The sequence below is a fragment of the Gadus chalcogrammus genome, chromosome 7 (genome assembly GCF_026213295.1).
Source record: "Gadus chalcogrammus isolate NIFS_2021 chromosome 7, NIFS_Gcha_1.0, whole genome shotgun sequence".
Taxonomy (NCBI): domain Eukaryota; kingdom Metazoa; phylum Chordata; class Actinopteri; order Gadiformes; family Gadidae; genus Gadus; species Gadus chalcogrammus.
Window position 1 is genome coordinate 8,941,727 of NC_079418.1, and position 26,128 is coordinate 8,967,854.

At 43.4% G+C, this 26,128-nt stretch overlaps 1 protein-coding gene across 1 annotated transcript; it reads left to right on the plus strand.

Annotated features, from left to right (window-relative positions):
* The first annotated feature begins 351 nt into the window (after positions 1-351).
* On the plus strand, positions 352-22,515 carry LOC130385543 (eIF5-mimic protein 2-A-like). The gene is made up of 12 exons (XM_056594070.1): positions 352-464; positions 1,773-1,846; positions 4,607-4,783; positions 8,368-8,462; positions 10,380-10,445; positions 11,338-11,473; positions 12,230-12,339; positions 13,006-13,176; positions 13,530-13,676; positions 16,899-17,037; positions 18,381-18,503; positions 22,015-22,515. Exons 2-12 carry the CDS (start codon positions 1,783-1,785, stop codon positions 22,044-22,046), a joined length of 1,260 nt encoding a protein of 419 aa, XP_056450045.1. The 5' UTR covers positions 352-464; positions 1,773-1,782; the 3' UTR covers positions 22,047-22,515.
* Positions 22,516-26,128: the final 3,613 nt, after the last annotated feature.

Here is a 26,128-nt window from a genome sequence, read left to right on the forward strand (position 1 = left end):
TTTAACCTGCAGTGACTACAGGGGGAAATATATCATGCTTTATTCACAACAATACTGTCCGAGTTATATCATCATTGTAGTATGGTTTTGATAATTATTGGTTCCATTAATTTATCTAACACAAATAGATCGAAGAATGATTCCAATAGATTATTCGGAAACAATCTGAAAGGAGTATGTCTCATACTCCAGACCAATATGTGGCGCTGGTGAACACCACCTCCGTTTACTTGCTCCCAGAGCGCTATAAATAGTGTTGCCAGATTGGGCCAAATTACTCGTTGCAGCCAGAGTTGCCAGATTGGGCAGGAAATCTGGCCCAATCTGGCAACACGGACTACAAAAAGGGTCATCGCCTTACTATCCGGCAGGTCTTTCTCTCAGGGCCTGGACAGATCACATTACCCGGACCGTGTTTTTCATATTCCCTACTTCACAACCGTTTTTTATCAGCATTATTTTCGGTATGTTTATGGATTTTACATCTGTGGTGTTTTGTGGACCATGAGTCTCCCAGTTTTTCCCTTTTTCTCGGTATAAAGGGTTGTTCGCCGTTGTGGGCATACTTCCCCTGAGCTTTGGTCTTGGATAACCCCTTTCTCCTCGGAGAGGGAACGCCGGGAGCGGGTTGCATCAAATGAGCGTTTAACCGGAGATGGGGCGGGACTTTCAGTTGCAAGGGTTTAGCTGCGGGAGTCCAGACAGTTTGTATTTCATTTGAGAAAACAATTAACAATAAGCCTGCTTAGCGTTGTTGTACCAAATTGTCCCTTCAGTTGCTTTTACTAACTGCTTGGGACATTTAAGATGTATTTCACAGCTCGAATGAGTCAAGTGAGCGGAAGTAGCTTCGCGGTAGACCGGAGTAACATTACAACTCATGAGCATCTCTCGCTACAACGGCCAGTATGTGTGATGCCCCTAGCTGGTGTTAGCAGGCCCGGCTAACAAGGCGCATGGCCGGGTTGCTGGCGGAGCACCACCGTTGGCGATGTGTTGTCTGCTGTTTGTACACTGGCTCTTTCTTTTTATATATTAAACGAATTCCACCCTTGCGTTCATGCATCTGCCTGGAAAATGCAACCAAATCGTATTTCCACACCTAGCATGACCCCCACCCCCATTAAGGCTGTGCTGTGGACTAGCCGTTAGCAGTAGCCTTATAGCCTAGCCATTAGCTGTTGGAAGTAGCCTTTCCTTTTCATTGAGCCGGTTGCCACTAAAGAAAAGGGAGCAAGATGTTTATTTGAACAGCACCCTCGTGACGTTATAGTTGTGTTGTTACTGCGTTGCGTTAACTAGTCACTGCGTCAACTTGTGTAGATGTGGCGACTAGGTACATCCGGGTGTTGAGTTCGTGGTCCTGACTTTGTATACAGGATATGTATTGGTAATATTCCTGACTTTGTATACAGAATATATGAAGGTCTTTACTAGGATTATATTGGTAATATAATCCTGACTTTGTAAACAGGATTCATTATTCTACTGCCCTGCCTGTATTCGTAATATTCCAGACATTGTATACGTAATGTGATGATCCTGCCTTGCCAGTATTCGTAATATTCCTGACTTTGTTGAACCTCATCCTATATATCAGAAAGGCATGATGTCATGTCTTTTTTTTTTTTTACATACCATTTATTGGAGGGAAATTAACGATGCGCGTCCACTTGGTGGACTTGATGCTTAATGTTTTCACTAACTTCTAACTGCTTGTGTGTATTGGACTAATTTCGGTGTATTCTTGGTTTTGTTGTGTGTTTTCTCAGGGTGTCTTTTATGAATAATCAAAAGCAGCAAAAGCCAACGCTTACCGGCCAGCGCTTCAAAACTAGGAAAAGAGGTTGGTTGTGTTTTTATATTTATTATTATTTTTGTCTTGCACAATACTTTCTAAAGCCCTGTCCACTCTTACCCGGATAAATCTACAAACGCATAAATATGTATCCGTTTAGCCCTTCTGTCCACACTGAGGCCACGTTTATACGTAGCAGGGTGTTTAGAGAAACAAATATTCCCCCCCCCCCCCCCCCCATCCGTTTTCAAATATAACATTGTGCACACGACATCGTTTTGAACATCGTCTTTTACATCAACCCGCACAATTTACCGGCTCTCGTTTTGAAGAATAATCACCGCATTCGCTTCAATAGGAATCGCGACCATCTATACTTCCAACATAAAGTGTGCATACATTATAATTATAATTGGAAATTCGTCCCAGCCTTTATATACCACAGATACTATAGGGTCTAAAGCATATAACCGCGTTTTCTGATTACAGTTTAATGTAACAGTAAGCTGACGACATCGCTAATTAACACTGCAACTGCAAATTAACCACACAGTTTACCATGGCAAGTGGTCGAACAAATTTTATTTTTGCAATCATTCTGCGCGCGCATCCGCCGTGTTGATAAACAAATAATCACCCGATATGGCGGGAACTTGATTCGTGTTCAGACAGCGGGCGCTCACATGACGTTAAGCATTTACTGGCGCATAATGTGACGCTTGAGAACCGAAACCAAGTTTCTCCCAGTTGACATAACACATAACTGGCATTATCACAAATCTCCACTTTGGAGATTTGTGCCGGAGTTTATAAAAATCTTTTTTTGTGATTAAAAACTGGGTTTTCGTATAAATGAGAGGCCAAACCGCTTGGAAATATCTGCGTTTTCCCTTTGTGTAAACGGGGCCTAAAACGGTGAATTCCGACACTAAAATCGATGCTTTTCAAAAACGATCACTGATGTGGATAATTGTGACAACGCTGGGTTCCAGTTGTAGTGTGGTCAAGGTAGACGGAGGCTTTCAGAAACGATGATGTTTGGTTGCCATGTCAATGCGCTGCCACAAGCTTGCGCTCGAGACCGAGACGCTCATCAAAAAATGGCAGGTGGAATGGAAATGATAATTTCTCTGTACAAAGTACTTTTGTATCTCCAGTTAGAACTCGACATATTGTCTCAAACATATTCGTTAGTCCAACGCCGAAGGCGAGCGCTGTACTTGCTACGCCTAAGCTATGGGGAAAAAACGTGAAGACGCCAGTTCAAACCGTACTGGAGCAGGTTTGAACTGCTGATCAGCTGATAATTGCAGTGGATCAGCTGGCAAATCATTTTCACTCACAAGCAAAAATATGACTCAAACCAAAAGTACAAAGGCGATTTTTATTTTTTTAAGAAACTGCGCTCCAAGAACGGTTTGAACCAGAGTCTTTTCTCCCATCGCTTAAGCACAGCAAGTACAGCGCTCGCTTTCGGCGTTGGGCTAACGAATATGTTTGAGACAATATGTCAAGTTGTAACTGGTGATACAAAAGCACATTGTACAGAGAAATCATCATTTCCATTTCCCCTGCCATTTTTTGGTGAGCGTCTCGGTCTCGAGCGCAAGCTTGCGGCAGCGTCATGGCAGTGTCATGGGAACCAAACGTCATTGTTCCAGAAAGCCTCCGTCTAACCTGACCATGCTACAGTGTCGTTAGTTTTCAGTGTCGGAATTTGCCGCTTTAGTGTGGACGGAAGGGCTAAATGGATAAATATTTATTAGTTTGTAGATTTACCCGGGTTAGTCTGGACGCGGCCTCCGCGTCTTGTAGGGCTGAACCACTTGGGGAAATAATCGTATTGTGATTTATTTCGATGTAGTATTCAACTTATTTATTATTTTTTTTTAAAGTTCCTTTTATGTTCTTTATAATTCATTCAACAAGCATCAATCATTCTGTAGTATGAACAACACAACATTGGAAGCAGTCAACGAATAAACAGCGTTTTCCTTTAGGCCAGGCCTATGTATTAGTTCCGCTCAACCTCTGCTGGACTACTATGTATCCCCACATCATGACTCATTACAATGGGTGCCCGGTCATTCAGCTGTTCAGCACCCAGGCTCTGGAACTCCCTCCCCCCACACATAAAACAGTCAGACACCATTACAACCTCTCTCACCTGTTCAAACTCGCACACGTCTAACTGATCACTGTCTTGATTGTTTGTTTGTTTTGTCTTGTTTTTGTTTTATTTATTTATTTATTAATGTTTTTCCACAATGTCTTGTTTTTAAACGATTTATGATGACTTTATGCTCTGTAAGGTGACCTTGTGTGCCTTGAAAGGCGCCTCTAAATTAAATGTATTATGTGTTGATGGATTGATATTAGAACATCTTTATTTAACAATTGAATTGTAAAAGAAATACAAATCTTTTTTTTATCACAGCCAAATTTTATCATTTGTCTTGTCATCATCATTATTCAACTATTGAATTGTAAAAGTAAAGTATACAAGTCTTACTGATTTCCAGTCAATAACAAATCACACAATATAATTTTTTCATATATTTTTAATCACAGCCCTTGTGATTTGCAAATCGTGGTCCATTACATCATGTTGTCGTTTTGAAATTCGACTATTCATGCTCTCTTGTCATCGTTATTTAACCGTAATTGCAAAAGAAAAAGAAATGTGAATCTTACTGATCCCTATTTTATTCTTCTTTTTTTAATCGCAGCCCCTGCACTTCGCGGTTCATTACATCACGGTGTCGGTTTGAATTTGACTAATCTTATCATCTTGTCCTCCTCCTCCAGATGAAAAGGAGAGATTTGACCCTACTCAATTCCAAGAAAGTATCGTACAAGGCTTGAACCAAACTGGCTCAGATTTGGAAGCGGTCGCCAAGTTCCTGGACGCCTCTGGGGCCAAACTCGACTACCGACGCTATGCCGAGACCCTGTTTGACATCCTGGTGGCTGGCGGCATGTTGGGTGAGTGGAGCTGGAGGCATGGTTCACATAGACACTGCTCGATTTATGGGAAGAAAATCTTCATCGTCACGATTATTGTGGGCAATGTTGAAATCCCGATTGTTTAAATCAGGGGTTTTCAAAGTGTGAGAGAGTGAGCCCCCCCTCAGAGAAAAAATTTCAGCTGAGCCCCCCCCCCCCCCATTTTTTTTTCCAAATACCTGTGTTTTGAAAGCTATTTTAATTATTTTACACATTTCAAACATCTCCGATCATAATTTTAAAACATTTGGAACATATTTTTGAAACATTTGAAACATTTTTTAACATATTTTTTAAACATATTTCTGAAACATTACATATTTTTGCGTTTTTAAACAACACAATTTAACAACTTTATCTAAGCATGTTTTAGCTTAACCTTTTTTAAATACATTTGAACATCTTAATCTGTGTAAACTGCCAGTTTACAGATTCATTCAGGGTCCCCGACTCTGAATTTTCTGAGTCGAATCAGATCTGCCTTTTCAGTCCAGAGATTCGACTATTCGGCGGGGTTTGTTTACCGGCGTTGCTATGGTGACCTCAATTATTATAACCAACTGAAAACGACGCCGGTTTGAAACTAAAACTGTGATTCTGAAAAAAGTATAAATGCTATCAAAATTTGAACGATGGTAAACGGTTGAAAAAGGAATGAGTTACGATGTCTAGAAGTAGGTGTATCAGAATGGGCTGACGTCTTCAATGAAAACAGCTGAAAAGGAAGCAATATGAAACTAAAACTGTGATTCTGAAGACATTTTAAATGATATCGAAATTCTGTTTCGATATTATTGAAGATACAAGTGTGTAGATTTGTTAAATGGTTTGCACGAAGATAAACGGTTAAATTGATTTAGTTATGTTACTTCTACAGTTGAAGTACGACTGATGATTTGAATCATCGTCTTTCAGGGTTTTCTTCGGGTTTATTTTTTTCTCACGTCGCGCCCCCCCTGAAGAACTCTGGCGCCCCACAGTTTGAAAACCACTGGTTTAAATGACTTATTTTTCGAAGTTAGAAAACGTGATGCATTTTATCTCCACAAAAAAAATCTCTGACTGCATGAGAACTTTGAAATTTCCCCCTTAAATAATATAATGTATTATTTAAGGGGTATATAATGTACAAATATAATGTATAAATATTCATCCAGCTGTTCTGTGAACAGCTGGATGAACATTTGTACATTATATTTGTACATTATTTTCCATAGGGGCCCCATTTAGAACAGCCAGGACCCTTTTACGGGGGCCCCAGTTAGAACCACTAACTCTTTTAAGACGGGTCCCCCAAGTAGAACTGCCAGGGGCCCCAGTTAGGACCAACGAGGCCCCAGTTAGGACCACCAGGTCTCTTGAGACGGGGCCCCAGTTAGGACCACCAGGTCTCTTGAGACGGGGCCCAAGCTAGGACCACCAGGGCTCCTGAGACGGGGCTCCAAGTAGAACAGCCAAGTCCCTTTATGGGGGGCCCCAGTTAGAACCAACAGGTCTCTTACCGGGGCCCCAGTTAGGACCACCGGGTGCCTTTTATGGGGCCCCAGTTGGATAAGAGTGCATTATGGGTATTTCCCCCGCTCTGAGCCATGACAGCGCTCCCAAACTTGATGGTCACCAGTAATCCGTATCAAACGTAGCATAGACGGCGAAGGTGGCTGTGCTGAATCCGGAGGCCTGACAAGAGCTTTCCCCTGTCCGCCTCCTCTTTTCACAAGGCTACTGTGTATCTTTACTATGCATTTATTTATTGGCCCCTATGCCAATTTGCACAACACTTGCACCCATAAGCGCCGGTCCCTTTAACCAGACCTCTTGCATTTAACCTGCTCCGACAACTACGTTTAAATAGGCTATGTTTTGTATGTAGGCATTTCCTTTTCATCTGCTGTATCTGTTGTATCAAGTGGGAGCCCTGGTAGGATACTGGATAGATCTCCACTGGCTGCCTGTCAAACAACGCATCACACGCACGATCCTCCTTACCCACAAATCACTGGCCCCCCATGTACATCAGCGATCTCCTCCACCCCTACTCCAAGTCACCCTGCGCTCCGTGCTCACAGTGCTCTCCATTCCCCTAACCAGACTAAGATCTTATGGTGATACGGGGCCTTCTGTGCAACGGCCCCTACCCTGTGGAATAACCTACCACTAGGGCTGTCAACGAATATTCGAAGTTCGAATATTCGTTCGAAATGCATCCAAAAACGCGAATTCGAACGTGAAAATTAATATTCGAATGTGAAAAAACACTCCCGCGGTACAAGCGCCTCTATCTGCTTTGTGAATGAGCCTCTGTCTGTTCGCGATGTCCCTCATAATATTCGAATGTGAAAAAACACTCCCGCGGTACAAGTGTAACAGACTAGTATTGTGAAGAGCGAATGTATTTTATCCCCTCGGGGTTTCCGTACTTGGATATAGGTATTCCAGCTCTCACGCTGTGACTGGGTGACTTCTGATAGGTACTAAGTAAACGAGACTATTTTCCCTTCCACGCTTGTGTCATTCTTGTCATATAAATATCTAAGTGCCAACGCTCGGTTACACAAGCGCCTATCTGCTTTGTGAGTGAGCCTCTGTCTGTTCGCGATGTCCCTCATAATATTCGAATGTGAAAAAACACTCCCGCGGTACAAGCGCCTAACTGCTTTGTGAATGAGCCTCCGTCTGTTCGCGATGTCCCTCGTTTTAAAGTAAGGAAATGCCCAGCAGGAAGCCGCCGCCCTATATATAGGATATATATATATCCCACTAATTTGAACCATGGTTTTGTCGCATTATTGACATATTGACGGCAACTGCGTAAAATAGGCAACCAGATATTCGAATAGTTCGAATTCGTGATTTTTTTCCAAACGAACATTTGAATGTCATTTTTGAGCAATTTTGACAGCCCTACCTACCACTTGACATCCGTTCGGCCCCCTCTCTGATACTGCACCTCAAAACAGGCCTCACCTCTTTGACTAACCCTAAAACCCGATGAATTGATATCATAACATCTTTATTTAAAGTTGACATATTATACCACCAGGTGTGAGTGTGATTAGCCGTGACAGCTCGTTTTGCAAACCTGCCTCTTCTGACATCACGAGTGAGTGTCCACCGAGATGTATGACGGATAGATGGGCAATGTTTGCTACGGTCCATTGGGTAGGCTGGTAGACTGATCTATCCAGCACAAATCTAGGTAATAATACATTTAATTTAGAGGCGCCTTTCAAGACACCCAAGGTCACCTTACATAGCATATAGTCATCATACATTTAAAAAAAAAAAAAAAAAAAGACATTGTGGAAAAAAATAAATAGATAAATAAATAAACATAAGCAATAAGAAATAAATAAAACAAAAACAAAACAAAAACAAGACAAAAGACTGTTACTGATCTCCGGTCAGTAACGGTGAAGAAACACCATCAATCGCAGCCTTTGCAATATGCATATCACACTATTGCATCGCGGTTTCGATTTGAATTCGATTTAATCCTTCAGCCCTGGTTGTATGGCAATAATGTAGTACTTGACTCTTGAATCCGCCTCCTCCTCCTACCACAGCCCCGGGAGGGACTCTGTCCGACGACATGACCCGCACAGAGTTCTGCCTCTTCACGGCCAACGAGGACCTGGAGACCATGCAGGCCTACGCTCAGGTAGGCACTGCCACGTTTCAGGACCTAGTTATTTTTTGTCTGTCATTCCCTGTAAAGGATCCAACTAGATGGACGGATAGATATCTCTATCTATCGATTTGGGGGAATAATCTAATTGTGATTATTATTTTTATTGGCTTATTTGATAGGGCCCATGCATATTTATGAACATTGTTTGTAAAACACCATGTAAATATGCCAGAATTAGTATAAAAAAATACTATTTATCTGCTGTCTCTAGGCAGGTGACAAAAAATAACTTTAACAGGTACACTATAACTTAAAAAGGTACACCTTATGGTGTCAATCAAGGGTGTGTATTAGGGATGAGTCGGTCGCGACCGATTCGTTACAACGAACGAATCCCGAACGACAAGAACTGGTTCCCCAAAACAAGAAGAACTGGTTCTTTTATTCTTTTTTTTTTTTAACATAAACCAAAAATATGGTCACATAAATAAAATATACAAACGAACAGAGCTTCGTCGTAGACTTATATTGATTGAGTCTACAACGTTCTCAAAGATTCAGCCAATGAGAGGTACTAATGGTGTTGCAATGGCACCTGGGTAAACAAATGACAAGGCGGTACCGTCGAATATGCACGCTTTCTCTGTCTGACGTATCTTGGGTCATACCATTCGACGTGGGGCCACTCGTATATCCCCCTACATTTTTTCGAAAATAGACTTGACCTCCATCTGTTTATTGGATAAACGCATTTCCCAATCCCAGGAGTCTTTGCTCCATTCTACGTCAATTTAAGAACAAACAAAGAAATTAAACCGTATTTTTTATCTATGACCATGAAAGTTCTGTAATGCCTGAAAAATGAAGAATTAAATGTAAAGTAAAATAAAATTATAAATGTAAAACCATGAATGAAATATAGAGAGTAAGCAAGTGGTATAAATATTGGTGGGACGTTTGGTTATACTATATAGTATATCTTCTCTATTTTCACGGGGGTTAGAGCCTAGAAGTGGTTTAAATTATGCTCACGGCCGTCTCGCGGGGGGGGGGGGGGGGGGGGGGGGCGGGGCAGACACCAAATGACGTACTCTTACGTAACGAACGAATCAAAAAGAACCAATCAAATAAACGAATCGTTATAGTGAACCGAACTGAAAGAACTAGTTCCCGGAAAATAATCATTTTGCCCATCCCTAGTGTGTATTAACCGTGAGTTGCTTTGGATAAAAGCGGTAATTGTAATTCAAAATCAAAAATAATAATACACAGGACGTTTATTCATCCACGCAACATTGGAAGCAGTCAAAATATAACCTGATCTTTCCTTTAGGCCAGGCCTATGTGTTGAGAAGACTTGGTGAATGAATAGATATTATTACATCTTTAGTTTTGCTGTAAAAGAAATGTGAATCTAACCGACAAATCACAAAAAGCAGATGCGATTTGTGAATCGCATTCTATTGCATCGAGGTTTCGATTAATCGTTCAGCCCTAACTCGTTGGCTGGCGGGATTTAAAAGTCGGAACGGCGAACAATGCATTGGGACTGGCCGATGTTCAGATGGACCCAGGAGATGGATCTTTTTTGGGTACGGTGCTGACATCGGGCGGCAGTACAGACACTTGAGTATCGCTATCAAAACTGCTCGCTTAGAACGAACCGCCGCCTTCATCAGATAAAACTTATACGCCTCACCAGTTTTAAATATAGGCTCAAAACGCACTCTACCGCCTGGCCTTTCCTCCCCCTTTATGACATGTTATGTTTTCATGTACCGACCTTTTTAAATCAACTTCAATGTGTGTGTATATACTGTAGGTATATAAAGTTGCGTTATGCCTTTTCTGCACCATGTACGGCACTTGGGCCAGTGAATACTGTATTTTAAAGTGCCGTAAATATTCATGTTTACTTACTTTCTTCTCCCCCCTCCACCCCGACAGGTTTTTAACAAGCTGATCCGGCGATACAAATACCTGGAAAAGGGGTTTGAGGAGGAGATCAAAAAGGTGAGGGGCCGGGTTCTGCGCGGAGCATGTAAGAACCCAAGAGGCAGTCGCTCAGGAGGTAGAGCAGGTTGGCTGGTAACCGCAAGGTTGCTAGTTCGATCCCCGGCTCCTCCCAGCTGAGTGTTGAGGTGTCCCTGAGCGAGTTTAGTTAGGGTTACATTTTTTGGTTGAAAACTGACTTGTGTACGTATTTATGCCTACTCGTCTGTAATTTTACAATTATTTAATAATTTAGGTTAGTACAATAATCAGGCCAACTTTTGCTATTATTTCTGATTAATTGCACAGACTTAGGCCGAATCTCGATTCTTCCCCTTGACCCTTTTGCTTTGTCTTTGTCTTTGTCTTAACCAAGACAAAGACAAAGACAAAGCAAAAGGGGCAAGGGGAAGAATCGAGATTCGGCCCAAGTGAGCTCTCAAATCATCTTAAAAATAAGGGGTACATAGCACTCAATCTTATCCCTTAATCTTGATCAAATTGGGTATTGAGACACCACTAGCTCTCACATGAACGCGCAACTTCATGGGTAAGGGGGAAGATAAGGGGTAAGGGGAAGTATTGAGATTGGGCCTTAGTCCATGTGTCTCAGTCTGCTAATAAACTCTCTTGCAGCGCTGTAGTTGGAACCCCCTTGTTTAGTTTGTACTTTGCTAACGCCTGCAATGCAGTCGCATCGTTCAGCTGCTCTGTTGAGTCGCAAGGAGCGACGATAAAGTGTGCCAAATTTTTATATTATTTCAGCCACATTATGGACGATTCCTCAATGCTCAGTTTTGAATAACTGTCATTTTGATATTGCTTTATCTATTGCAGCCAAATTATGGAAATTTTGCACATTCTGCAATACTCTGTTTTAACACGTGTGTGTGTGTGTGTGTGTTCGCAACAGTTGCTGCTGTTTCTCAAGGGCTTCGACGAGTCTGAGCGCAACAAGCTCGCCATGCTGGCGGGAATCCTGCTGGCCAACGGCAACATATCTGCCTCCATCCTCAACAGCCTTTACAACGAGAACCTCGTCAAAGAAGGCGAGTGCCGGAGCCCCAAACCTTTCTCATTTCCAAAGATGTGGTTCTCCACTCAAAGATTTATTTAAAGGGCTCATGTCATGCCTCCAGGTGTGGGTGTGATTAGCTGGTACAAAAAAAATCATTCCATCCCTGTGACATCACAAGTGGGCGTGTCCTCCTAGATGTGTGCTGGATAGATCAGGCGACCAGCCAGCCCAGTGGACCAGAGCAAACATTGCTCATCTATCCGTCATGCATCTAGGTGGACACACCCACTTGTGATGTCACTATGGCACAGAGAAGGAAGGATTGGTTTTCATACGGCTTGTACCAGCTAATCCCACCCACACCTGTTGGCGGGACATGATCCCTTTAAACACTGGACTACCCGGGAGGAGGCCTGAAGCCACCTGATGCAAATCAGACTGTTTTTGAAAGACGCCTAAATTGTTTCTTTGCAGAAGTGAACAGTGTGAATAATAAGGGGTATTTTTTAACAAAACTGGCATCTAACCCTATTCTAGTAATTCCACCAAATGCAAACAAAACCTGATACGCGATCTTTAGGCAATAATGTCAGGCTGCAGCCTGTAGGACAAGGACATCCATATCCGCCTGCTACGTTTGCACATTCTGCAATCCCCAATTCCCATTCTGCAATCCCCGTAGGTTTTATACCCGAGTTTTTTGTACACGAGGTCGCCCCCGATGCGTAGGGGTTAGGTTTTTGCTCGAGAATTGACAGTTTTTTGTGTGGATGTTGTGGGTCTCCAGGAGTGTCCGCTGCCTTCGCTGTCAAGCTGTTCAAGTCCTGGATCTACGAGAAGGATATCAACTGTGTGGCCTGCTCTCTCCGCAAAGTGGGCATGGACAACCGCCTCATGGTAGGATGTGCCGCAGATGTCTGAGCCTTTTGATTGGCCAGTGTCGAGTTGTGTCTAAAGTGATTGACTAGCGCGTCTTTAAAGCGTGCGATTGCCGCCACTTGGCACAAGAGGACACGACCGTGTGTGTGTGTGTGTGTGTGTGTGTGTGTGTGTGTGTGTGTGTGTGTGTGTGTGTGTGTGTGTGTGTGTGTGTGTGTGTGTGTGTGTGTGTGTGTGTGTGTGTGTGTGTGTGTGTGTGTGTGTGTGTGTGTGTGTGTGTGTCACGATTGTTTTGATCGATATTGAAACCAAGATTATTTTCGGGGTTTGAAAACAATGCGTTTATTCGGCAATTCTCTCCACTTCGTAACTGAGGACTTAGAAATTTCACCCAGAAAAAAAATTACAAAATGTTAAAATGGAAAATAATGTACAAATATGTATCCAGCTGTTCTCATAAATATTCAAAATAATATGAAATGAAAAAAATTATAATTATAGTTTCTACTCGATTACTTCAGTTTGGAGATTGTTCGACCCAATACTCAAAAATCGCGATGAAAATGTTATAAATTTCACAGCCCTAGTTGGAGCACCTTTTATGTAGCTTGTTTAGAGGGGATTTATGAATACAATTCATGGCGTCAATTCGTAAAGCCCTTAACTTTATTTTTTTAACCCTAGGAACTATTCCCGGCCAACAAGCGCAGCCCGGAGCAATTCTCCAAGTACTTCACCGACGCCGGCCTCAAGGAGCTGGCCGACTTCGCCCGCAACCAGCTGTCGATCGGCGCCCGCAAGGAGCTGCAGAAGGAGCTCCATGAGCAGATGGCCCGCGGGGACCCCCAGAGAGAGGTGCGGCCCAAGGAGAACGGGCCAGTGCCCATTTTGTTTTTTTTATACATCAGTGCTTGAATCCGATCGTCCTGGTGTGTGGCTGAGGCGCCCGTACTAGGAATGCGTCTGGCCCTTTCTGATCTTTTTGAAATCGTGGCAGATTTGAGCCGGATTCCGATCTCTTCGTAGGGTTGCGTTTCCAGTGAAACCACTGGAAAACTAAATTTTTTTCGTTGCCAGTTAGACTTGCTGTCACTGAGCCCGAAGTACCGGAAAATAAGCGATGACCATGTTTCAACGGATGAAAATGTATTCGGATGGCGGGATTTTGTTGAGTTAATTAGCATATTTATCTTCCCCCCCCACCGTAGATCATCACCTACACCCGAGAGGAGATGAAGAAGGCGGGCCTCTCGGAGCAGGCCATGATCAGCATCATCTGGAGCAGCTTGATGAGCTGTGTGGAGTGGAACAAGAAGGAGGAGCTGGTCACAGAACAAGCCATCAAACACTTGAAGGTAGCTGCCGCGCTTTGAGGTGTCCATGAGGACCAGGTCCGTGGCCCTGGTTGTGGTTCTGGTGACTGGGGCCCCCCGTGTTAAGGGGCCTGGCTGGGGCCCCCGTGTTAAGGGGCCTGGCTGGGGCCCCCGTGTTAAGGGGCCTGGCTGGGGCCCCCGTGTTAAGGGGCCTGGCTGGGGCCCCCGTGTTAAGGGGCCTGGCTGGGGCCCCCGTGTTAAGGGGCCTGGCTGGGGCCCCCGTGTTAAGGGGCCTGGCTGGGGCCCCCGTGTTAAGGGGCCTGGCTGGGGCCCCCCGTGTTAAGGGGCCTGGCTGGGGCCCCCCGTGTTAAGGGGCCTGGCTGGGGCCCCCCGTGTTAAGGGGCCTGGCTGAGGCCCCCCGTGTTAAGGGGCCTGGCTGGGGCCCCCCGTGTTAAGGGGCCTGGCTGGGGCCCCCCGTGTTAAGGGGCCTGGCTGGGGCCCCCCGTGTTAAGGGGCCTGGCTGGGGCCCCCGTGTTAAGGGGCCTGGCTGGGGCCCCTGTGTCGTGTTAAGGCACCTGGTTGTGGCACACCTGTAAGGTTCTAAAGCTCTACGTCTCGTCCTAATCCCCGTGTACTAGCCCATGAGAGACAGAGCAGGCCGGGCCGTGACTGACGTCTCTGCACTGTTGGCTAGACTCCACTGCTCAGTCAAAGAATTCTAATTCAGGGTTTCCGCGGGGTTGTTAAAGGGTTAGTAAATGAAATTAGCCCAAATGAAGGCCATTCAAAAGTATTATAAAGTAATAAACGTCATCTGACGAGGTATTACATTTCCAACAAGGCCTATGAGTTTTTCAATTGGTGTTATTTACGTGCAGTGCAAATCCACGCAATTTCTAAAAATTGCGAGGATTTATTTTTATGTTGCGAGTAGGACCTGAGAGATATCAATGATGTCACGTGGTGCGTGCGCTAAAACAAACTGGATAGACCCGGCTGGCGAGGCCCAGTTCAGACCAAAGATTCGCCTCTCGACTCCTTGCGACGAGACGGGCTGCGACGTTCTAAAACTGGCGGTTCACACTGCTGCAACGGGCGGAGACGTCAGGTGGTTTATACCCACTTCGCGAGTTCGCTTCTGTTAGTTCAAAGTCATTTGAAAGAATGGGGAAATGCAAATTTTCGGACCTCTGGCTTGAGGAATCAATCTTTAAAGAATGATCGCAAAAAGAACATTTGTTTGACCGGTTGCCACGGTTATCTCCGTGTGGTTAATTTGCAGTTGCGGTGTTAATTAGCAATGTTGTCAGCTTACTCTTACATTAAACTGTAATCAGAAAACGCGGTTATATGCTACAGACCCTATATCTGTGCTATAAAGGCTGGGACGAATTTCGAATTATAAATATAACGTTAGCTCTCTAGCTCAGCTGACTAAAATACCTCCCAAGTCGTAGCTAAGGTCCGTCCTATTTATGTGAAAAACTTTATATTTGGATTGTAAAACGCATGAAAATATAAATGAATGATCTTAATTCCTTTTCTTTGGCAAGTGACCGGTATAAGCGGGATAATGCCCTTCGAGGTGTCAAAAACCTGTTTGATCGATTGTAATTAAAGGGGACTACTTTTTGAGGGAGATTAACTCAAACAGAGTATACATTTAATAAGCATGCAATACGATTAAGAAGAAGCATGATCAGTGAAGTATTTGAATTGTTTTATGTTGGCAAGCAAGAAGTGGAATAAATGGGATAATCAGTCTTATTAAAATGGTTTGTGCAACCAACCGCACAACAAGACATGATTGCGGCTCTCGTCTCTTTCTGCATATGCTTGTAGAGCGGGGAGCGACGTAGACTGATAATCCCTCTATAGAAAGTACACTGGTGTGAATTTGCGCTACGGTATGGATTTTGAAGTTACCGTGTGACCGGTAGACAGCCGCGTTTACATGGACACTTCTGATCCGATTAGAAGTGGAAGAACAGCTCAATCGGAATAAAAAAATATTATATACACGGCTCAATCGGAATACAATTCTCTGATCGGAATAGAATTCCATGCGGAATAGAAGAAGTGGTGTAGTCCGCTATAGTCGACATGTATATTCCGATTGGTTTGGGGGGGGGTTCGGCTACTTTTTAACTTGGAGAGATGGTATCAGCAGCTGCTGTACGTCGCAATTGGTCAGTCGGTACTTTTATGCATACCGAACTTGACCACTGTCAAGCAAAGTGGATTTTCTGCCCGATTCATGTCTTACTTCTCACTCCGTAAGTCTGGTAACTTATCAACCCCAGCGTGTCTGGTTTCTAAGCGAAGTCAACGTCTCAGGTGGACTATTTCTCTGCTCTTTTGGCAAGGAGCCGTGTAATAATGTATAGAACGTCGCCGTTCATTATCGAAAAGAATACCCTTCGGGGCGAAGCAAGACACCACCGCTTCACATCGCGGTCCGGTTCGCCCTGTCTGGGCTTATTTACCCGATAATGACCGGCGTTCTGTACTATAACATTATCCCTTGCATATATCATATAAGTCCAGACCAGCACAACGGTTGTGTGCGAGAGATATACGAACGTAAGCTTACCACTTTTGTAAATGCCATAGGCCTATATACAGTACATTCGGATTGCATGATAGGAATAGATCTATTCCGATTAGAAATCGAATTGGATCAGAAGTGTCCATGTTAACGCGGCTAGTGTTGTGTGTACCACAGTACTACGCGGTACTATTTCATGCAAAACCTTAACACTGTAATAACAATATTAACGAGGTATTTGTAACTTCACTTCAACACTGGACACAAAATCTCTCCCTCTCTGAAACTCTGTCTATGTCTACTTTGTGACATATTGATTAAAAACTAGGGACCAAGTCCCGTTGGGACATCTTGACTAATCCAACTCCTATGGTCTCTCTCTTGAAGTCGTGCTGGTATTAAAAAATATGGTGAAGGTATTAAAAATGGTATTAAAAGGTAGTAAATTCAACTTAAGAATTTCTGGATAAACCCTGTAATTGAAGCAAGTTTTTCTTGGTGTTAAATCTTTTATTATGGATAAATATTTTTACATTATTTTCTATCAGAACATTTAGTATTTTTAAGGGGAAATTTCAGAGTTCTCAGTTACAAAGTGTAACTGAAATAAATGCATAATGGTTTCAAACTCAAACATCAGTTAAAGTAATCCTGATTTCAACATTATCAAAAATGATTATGATTTTCATGTATTTTTCTCTCCCCTTCTCCCGCAGCAATACAGCCCCCTTCTGAAAGCCTTCACCTCCCAGGGCCAGTCGGAGATCAGTCTGCTGGTCAAGGTCCAGGAGTACTGCTACGACAACATCCACTTCATGAAGGCCTTCCAGAAGATCGTGGTGCTCCTCTATAAAGGTGCGTCACTCACTCACCCACAATCACTCACCCACACTCGCACCCTTTTTCGGGGGAGCTGATCCTTAAAGTTGACACATGTGTGCTGGATAGATCAGTCTACCAGCCTACCCAGTAGACCGTAGCAAACGTTGTTCATTTATGTCATAGATCTAGGGGGACACGCCCACTTGTGATGTCACTAGAGGCAGGTTTTCAAAACGGCTTGTAACGGCCGATCACACTCACACCTGTTGGTGTAATATGTTACCTTTGGGTAACTTTAGGTGTGGGTGTGATTAGCTGGTACAAGCCGTTTGGCACAGGGAAGGAATGATTGAGCGACATCAAAAGTGGGCGTGTCCTATATGAAGGATGGATGAGCAACGTTTGCTACAGTCCACTGGCTAGGCGGGTGGACTGATCTATCGGGCGTACATCTAGGTGGACACGGCCACATAAAAGAAAGCATCAACAACTTGGAGTACCGGGAGTTTATTGAAAAATACTGTTTCCATGTCCGTGCCTTACCGGTAGGTTCATGTTTCCATGAAGTTCACACAAGTCGATTACTAGCTATTGTAAATAATATAATAGAGGCGCCAACAAATTTAACTTGACTCCCCTCTTGACATATTTTTTTGGCGCCTCTATTATATTTTTTACGGTAGCCGGTAATCGCCTTGTTTCCAGGAAGTGTGGACTACCTGGAAATAAACTCGGTATTCAAACATGTTGATGCTTTGTTTTATGTGAGGCAAATCGCTGCTCAAAATAATGGCAAATGGCTACAAGTGATGACACACAGTGGGAATCTCTCTGGAAACATATGAGAGAGAGACTGTTTCTGATGTAGTGCCATCGACGGTTTATAATAAACCCATCATGTCACTTTAAATCATTCCTTCCACAACAATCAATCATGTCACACCTGGCATGACATGAGCCCTTTGAACAACTGCTTGTTAAAATAATCTAAGGCTACCAAACTTCACTGCCACATCTGACTGGCCACATTCACAATCTGCACTGTCTTTAAAATACTCAGTAAAGGGCTGATTATGGTCCCACGTTCACGCAACCCAATGACCACGCAGATGCTTCGACACAGTCGTGAACCTTTATGGTTCTTCGTCAGGTTTTAGTAAGCGGACCAATCGCAGCCGACGGAAGGTTACAATTTTTGGGAGGCGCACGTCAGGCCCTTGCGGTGGACGCAAGGAGGGTCCGCAAGGACGTAAGTGGTCCGTAACCCCCTTGCGTTGCGTGAACGTGGGACAATAATCAGCCCTTAAGGCTACCAAACTTGACTCCCACCATCTGACTGGCATTATTCACACTCTTTACCGTCTTGTCACTCTCAGCTGACGTGTTGAGCGAGGAGGCCATCCTCAAGTGGTACAGCGAAGGCCAACAGAACAAGGGAAAGGGCATGTTCCTGGAGCAGATGAAGAAGTTCGTCGAGTGGCTGAAGAACGCAGAGGAAGGTGAGCGGAACCTGGCTGACGAGCGTTTGGGTTTTGCACGAGCGAAAACTGAAACCCTGGTTGGTGTTCCGTGGAATTATGCCTCGTCATAATTCCATGGAAATACCTTGCTTAACCCTTCTGTACACAATAAGGTGACTTAACTGATTTTAAAATGCAGTGTTTCCCCTACCATTGTTCAGGCCTGGCGGGCCGCCAGGCCAACGAGCGCCCCCGCCAGGCCAACAACAGGCCCAAAAAATAAAAATATATATATTTTTTTAAATTTAAAAAAAATAAATAATGCGGTGTCGCGCGTGCGCAGATTATGCCCCATCATAACGGACAATCTGACAGCATTAAGTTATATCATCATTAGCATGGCACTGTCACACAAAATTTGTACCGGCTGACAAATTTGTACCGGGCGCGTCATCAATACGTAATCCATTCCAAACCTGCCCGGCAACAGATGATCAGATGATTAGAACCTTTCGAATGACGTGAAAGGTTCACGAACATTCGCGAACCTTCTATCTAGCGATCCGTTATCTGTATTGTGCTATTTCGTCCTTGACCTGCTTTAAACACTCAGTTTACTTGCTAAATTTGATTAAACAATGAAATACAATACAAATATAAAGTAAAAACAAGTGTTATCTAGCGATCCGTTTTCTGTATTATGTTATTTCGTCTTTGGCAACATGAGCGCAAATGTTTTTTGAAACCCGCTTTAAACACTCAGTTTACTAGCTAAATTTGATTAAAAAATTAAATACAATACAAATATAAAGTAAAAACAAGTGTTATCTAGCGATCCGTTAACTGTACTATGTTATTTCGTCTTTGGCAACATGAGCGCGAATGTTTTTTGAAACCTGCCCGGCAACAGACGACGCGATCATCTGTTGCAGGCAGGTTTGGAATGGATTACATATGGATGACGCGCCCGGTACAAATTTGGCAGCCGGTACAAATTTAGTGTGACAGCACCCCCAAAAATTGTATTGTAAATAAAATTAGTTTATTGTTAATAACGTGTTTATTGAATCATTATCAACTTGTGATGGCTAAGCAAGTGTTTTACATGGAAATAACCAACAAATACTCTAGCATCCCGTGAAAAATGTATAAAAAAATCACACTATCAGCTCTTACCACCGGGCCTAAAAAAAATTCTAGGGGAAACACTGAAATGCATATATGTTTAAAGTGTTATTCCGGCGGAAATTGAACCCAGTGTCTTTATCGGCATTAAGACCCATAAAATAAGCCCTCCAGACACTTTTCATTAATCATGGAGTATATAGAGCTTGCCCGCGAATGCACTGAGAAATGTTACAGCCCAAATGGCTTCCATGTTATTGGCTAGGGGCAGAGCCGGATTAAATAAATGGACTACACTAGGCAGACTGTATTTTTTGGGCCCCCCTCCATCGATAACCTAACCTAACCCTAACACTTACCAAAGTTACTAATAAAAGTTAATTCACATTTTACATAGCGTAGTCTTTGGTTACAAGTTGGTTATTTGTACGCCAAAATAAGTCATGTGTTGTATATTAAACAGTCTATCAGACTATTTTTTGATTTTTATTATTTATACGTTATTACACGGCTCTATTAAATGCTATTAAATTATCCTTATCTTATCCATTGCCAGTGTCATTGTTAAGGCAGTAGTCCCAGTAAATCACCAATAGGTGTCACGGTGTCAGCATTGCTATGTAAACAGAGCAAAAAAGATAAATGTAGTAAGCTATTGCATTTTGCTAAAAATCTTAATTAAATGTGTTGATTAAATTGAAAAGTTAAATAAGTAGTCAAATATACAAAGACTAATAAAATATGCAGTCAGAGAAAGTGTGCTGTAGTGGTAAAGATGTTTATTTTCATGGACAAGCATCACCTATCTTCAATTTTCCAACACTCTCATTTAGCATGCTCCACTCAGGGATAATCTTCAGCCTTCCAGCACCACAGGCCTCCATTGCAGTAGAAACACATCTTGACAGCATCATCACGATCTTGTGGAGAAATAATAAAATGTATATATAAGCTGAAAGACAGCTGTTTGAGATTTGAATATACCGGTACTTGGTTTGTTCCTCATATTTCATTTCATTATAGTAGAAAGTATAGCCCTATATTATGCATTTCATTTATATGCATTCACTTTACTTATTAAGATTTAGATTTTTAAATGGAAAACTTACATTTACAGATGCTTTCTCCTGAGTTTTGATGAGGCAAAGTCCTCTATAATGTCTTCAAAATCCAGGGAGGTTGTAAATCTATTCTCAATTGCCAACAGGGTAAAGGCATTCTGTTTTTTTTCTGTTACTGTTGCTCTCCGGTATGTTTTCACTCGTTTGATCGTAGAAAATGACGGCGCTGATGTTGACGGCGCCACAGCGTCTTCCGCTGTCTTCACAGCTGTCGGACGGCTGCCCGACAGAAACTTCTGTAAAGCCCCCCGCTGTTTCTTCTTTTGTTCCTCTTCATTTTTTTCTTTTTATGTTTTGCCGCACCCGAAAGCATCTTGAATGTTAGCCTACACAAGAAACGACCTACCTGCTAGCTTTATTGTTCCGCTTAGTCTTGACCCGCTGACCTCCTCTCGGACTTAACTGATTGGCGTTAATGTGACGTAACGTTAAGATAAACAACGTCACTATTTTTAGTTAATTAATATATATTGATATATTATCACTGAAATAAATAGTAGGCAGGACATTTGTATTGGCTATTTCATTTTTTTTTTTTTTTTTTTTTTTTTTTTTTTTTTTTTTTTTTACTTCTGTCTGGGCCCCCCCCCCGCCGATCAGGCCCTAGGCACGTGCCTAGTTTGCCTTTGGGTTAATCCGGCTCTGGCTAGGGGTAGTGTGAACGCTTCCAAATCTATATTTTTTAATCACTAATATTGGTCAAAATAGCACCACACCTCTACAGTTGCATGACTAGGATCTCTACACATAAAAGAAAGCATCAATAACTTGGAGTACCGGGAGTTTATTGGAAAAAAGTTTGAAAAATACTTTTTTCCAAGTCTGTGCCTTACCGGTAGGTTAATGTTTCCAGGAAGTTCACACAAGTTGAGTACTAGCTATTGTAAATAAAATAATAGAGGCGCCCACAAATGTAACTTAACTCCCCTCTTGACATATTTTTTTTGCCGCCTCTATTATATTATTTACGGTAGCCGGTAATCGCCTCGTTTCCAGGAAGTGTGGACTTCCTGGAAACATGGATCTACCGGTAGGGCACAGACTTGGAAAACAGTAATTTTTTAATAAACTCTCGGTATTCTAACATATTGATGCTTTGTTTTATGTGAGGCGAATCGCTGCTCAAAATAATGGCAAATGGCTACAAGTGATGACACACAGTGGGAATCTCTCTGGAAACACATGAGGGAGAGACTGTTTCTGATGTAGTGCCATAGACAGTTTATAATCAAACCCATCATCGATCCCTTATCGTACGCGCATTACTAACGCCGACTTGTGTTTCTGTTCTTTCGCTGTTTCAGAATCAGAATCTGAGGAAGACGAGGCCGACTGAGACCCAGAGATGACTTTCTTCCAGTCCCAGGAGCTGTCCCCCCCCCTTCCTCTTCCTTCTTACATCCCCCCCTCCTTCCCTCGCGCAGAATCAGGCTAACCCCCTCTGAATGGTTCTTTGTCGCTGATTAGCCCCGCCCCCCTGGGAAACATTCCATGTAGAATTGACAACCCGAGCCACCGCCGACGGCCCACAAAAATTCCAAGTTGTCATTTTTTCAAACTTTGAAATTTGAAAAATAATTGCCAAATGTAAACGTCATGGCTGCTCTGTAAGGGCTCGCCGTGTCGAAAACTTTAGTGTTCATCTCCGTGCGGGGATTTCATATTTGTACGAGTTGTCGCCACCTTGAAACTATCTTACTCAACCCCCCCCCCAAAAGTTCCTTGCAGTCAACTCTTTTCCTGGTTTCGTACTTCCAATTGACTTTTATATGGAATAAAATATTATTGAAATTATTTCACCCAGACTCTTTAATCGTGTCGTGCTGTTGAAGCCGGGGTTTTTTCTTCACTGAGCTGTAACGTTGGATCTATAGCTGTGTTCGAAATTTGAGTGTACATACGACGTTCCCTACATGTTACTCCGTATACCACAATGCAATGTGCTCATGTTTTTCCGGAGGAGAAGAAGGCTTTCGTTTAGAAATTTCAACAATCTATTTGGGATTTAACATAGAAAATGTACCATTCAAAATTAATAAAAAATACTGTGATAAAGGAAATGTAACATTCAACATCAGTACAACCTCCAGCTTTCCTCGTGAGTGCCCGGTTTGTTAAAGGTCCCATGACATGCTATTTTATGTATTCTTTAATATAGGTATTAGTGGGCAACTAACACAGTATTCAAAGACGTTCCCGAAATTCAGCCGTGGTGCAGAGTTACAGCCACTCCGAGCCAGTCGCACATTGAGCTTCCCCCAAATGCGCTGTTTTGGTGTCTGTAGCTATAATGCAAATGAGGAGGAGCGGGTCAAGGAGGAGGGTGGGGGTGTGGCCCTGAGCAGCTTGCAGCCACGGTACCATTCGCTCTGTTTACAGTGGATGTATCGCAATGGCGAGGCGCACACAGCCTTTAGCCGTGTTCTGTAAATATTCTAGAACACACGGGAGTCCTGGAGCTCTATATCAAAATATTATCATATAGCCTACATAGATATCTATCATATAAATTATATTATAACGGCCAAAAGATGTGTGAGCCGATATTATGAATCTCAAACGACCGCGTTGGGTTCTCCGACGTTCCTGGTTCTTCAACGTCCTCATCAATTTGAAGTAGACTGAACCACGACAAGGAGGAGAAAGGGATCGTTGCCGGGCAGCGCTTAGGCACCTCCGCCTCCGGCGGTGGTCCCTCAGCGGGTCTCAAGCTGGAGACATTCGCCGCCAACAATCCCTTTCTCCTCCATGTCGTGGTTCGTGTTCTTGAGGGAGTCAAAGCCAAAGTTCCTTCCCCCCAATTCATTCTCAACCTTGGCTGAGATAACCCCCAATACGAGTCTCGTTGTAGAAATACCAGAGACGAGAGTCCGACAGAACGGTTATCCAAATAACAAGGAAGTGTACAACATTTGCGTTACAGTCCCGGAGCTCTATATCTAAATAATATCATATAATACATAGAAATCTATATCATTTAATACATATTATCACGGCCAAAAGCGGTGTGCCCCTCCAGACGATATAATGAATCACAAACGACTTTGTCGGGTTCTTGGACGTCTCTGGTTCTTCCACTTTCACATCAACCTGAAGTCGACTGAACCGCGCGCTGCCTGCTGCCGGCTGCCCGCTGCCGGGCGATGGTGCCTCGCGGAAACCGGCGGCATGTCGCAGTTCATGTACTTCAGCGAGTCAAAGCCAAAGTTCCTTTCCCCCAATTCCTTCTCAACCATGGCTCAGATAACCCCCACAACAGTCTCGTTGTGGAAATACAAGACACGTCAAAGAACCGACAAGAAACACTTGCGTTACAGTGTGTGTATTCACACACACAAACACACGCACACACACACGTGGCGCTCGCACGGTCGAGTCTCATTGGCGGGCCAACGTCTCTGGGCCGGCCAGGCAGAGTAAGGGGAGGAGCTGAGATTCCTGATGACGTCAAGAATACAGACATTCCAAATCAGCGCACTTGAGCTTCCGTTTTTTCAAAGGCGAGCAGAACAGCTAGTGCTCGTTTTACACCAAACGCAAGTTTTAGCCATTGGGGGACCATAGGCAGGCTAGGGGAACTCATATTTATGTTAGAAAACAACACAGTCTCACTCCCTACTCGTCAAACGTGTGACGCATGGCCAAGGATCCCTGGCGTCAATTTCCGACGAAAAAGTGGTACCCTTTTCGTCGTTTTTCAACGCGGGGTCCGTCAGATAGACATTCATGTTAATCCCTCAGCGTCGGATATAGACGAAAGGAAATCGATGTTTATCAACGGTGATGCCGTAGCTATTGTCTATTGATTTGTTTGACAGATTCACCATTAAACGTGTTTCTAATGCCATTTCTAGCGAGAAATGTACCTTTTCCTTGAATAATCTTCAGTCAGTGAATGTGTATGATCTTTATTAATATTTATTATCTGAATGGGAAATGCAATATTTTAGGACCGATTCACCGTTAAACGTGTTTCTAATACCATTTCTAGCGAGAAATATGCTTTTTACTTGCATAATCTTCAGTCAGTGATTGTGTCTGATCTTTAGTTTTATAGTTATCAGGAACACTTTATCGGCTCGCTCGCATGTTTCAACGACGTCAGGTTGCTAGGGACGCTGCTTTCGCTAAACTAGCAGCTCACGTGTTTCCTGCGTTTGTGTTATTAAACCGTTACTTTATGTAACTTTTAATGATATTGTAATAACCACAGGCGAGGTAGTGAGCGAAGTAAGCTTGATAGCAGGTTTATTGGATTCCACAATCGGACAGGCAGGCACAGCTCCACCGGAAAACTACAACAACCAAAACTCCCGCCCGGAAGGAAACCCCCGGAACCCCCTCTCAGAAGGCCCGCCCCTTCCCCCCAAACCCTGTGACGCTACAATACAGGCCCCCAGGACTGGTGCATATTTCCGGAATCCACCAGTGCTCAGAGGCCACGCCTGGTATTGCAGTCGGTTTAGTGGGCTGTGGACGGGTCCCGGAAGTAGATATCCTCGTTCACTCCAATACAAGTGGGGAGCAGGAATGTGTCTCCGCAGAAAATGTGTGGATATCAATCAAAGGTTCATAATTATCTTTATACCGTGTACTAAAAAAATGTACGTTTCTTCTTTTCAAAACGCCACCTCAAGCGTTTTATTAGCCGTTATCTCGCTGGGGAAGAGGGGTGTGCAGCTGAAAGGAGTCGTAGTGAAACAAATGGCATCCGAGAGGGCCTAGTTCAGTGCTCCGTTAACGTGTCCGATTTTTGGACTGGTTCATCTGCTGCTCAATAACTCTTACGGTACTCTGCTTGCAATCATTGTGATTCATCATGTATTGATCCATTTATTCAAACGATCCAAAGACAAAGAACAGGTGCATTACGGTATAATTTTATATTGTTGTTGGACCGGAGTGGGTGGATGGGCACGGATCCCTGGCGTCGATTTCCGACGACAAATGGGTACCTTTTTCGTCGTTTTTCAACGCGGGGTCCGTCAGATAGACCTTCATGTTCAACACGGTCTCACTCACGTGCAGGCCCCCACCCTCGTGTTCTTCCAAGGCCCTCCCCCAGCTGACCTAATGATTCGCCCCCACACTGATTGACAAGAAGAACATTACAATACAAGCACATAGAACAACTGGCATAACGGACAACGAAATACAATGCAACACATAACACACAAACTATTTAACTGTCCCAGGGTCGCTACAATATCGTAAATACGAATTCGTTCTCAGCCTATTTTTGCCATTTATTTACCGTGTTACTATGGCAGAATAAAGAATAAATTCATGCATCATCATTCAACTTGAACATGTGTTTTTACAGTATAGAGTGGTGGAGAGGGACGACGTATGTTGGCAAACCCGGAAGTGAGCGTCGCCCTCGGTTCCCTTGACAAAAAGCCAACGGGTTTTCCTTTG

Excerpts from the sequence above, each read along its gene's own strand:
- LOC130385543 (XM_056594070.1), top strand. The coding sequence starts at position 1,783 with ATGAATAATCAAAAGCAGCAAAAGCCAACGCTTACCGGCCAGCGCTTC. Across the intron at positions 8,463-10,379 it reads CCATGCAGGCCTACGCTCAG|GTTTTTAACAAGCTGATCCG; the intron begins GTAGGCACTGCC and ends CCACCCCGACAG. Across the intron at positions 18,504-22,014 it reads GCTGAAGAACGCAGAGGAAG|AATCAGAATCTGAGGAAGAC; the intron begins GTGAGCGGAACC and ends TCGCTGTTTCAG.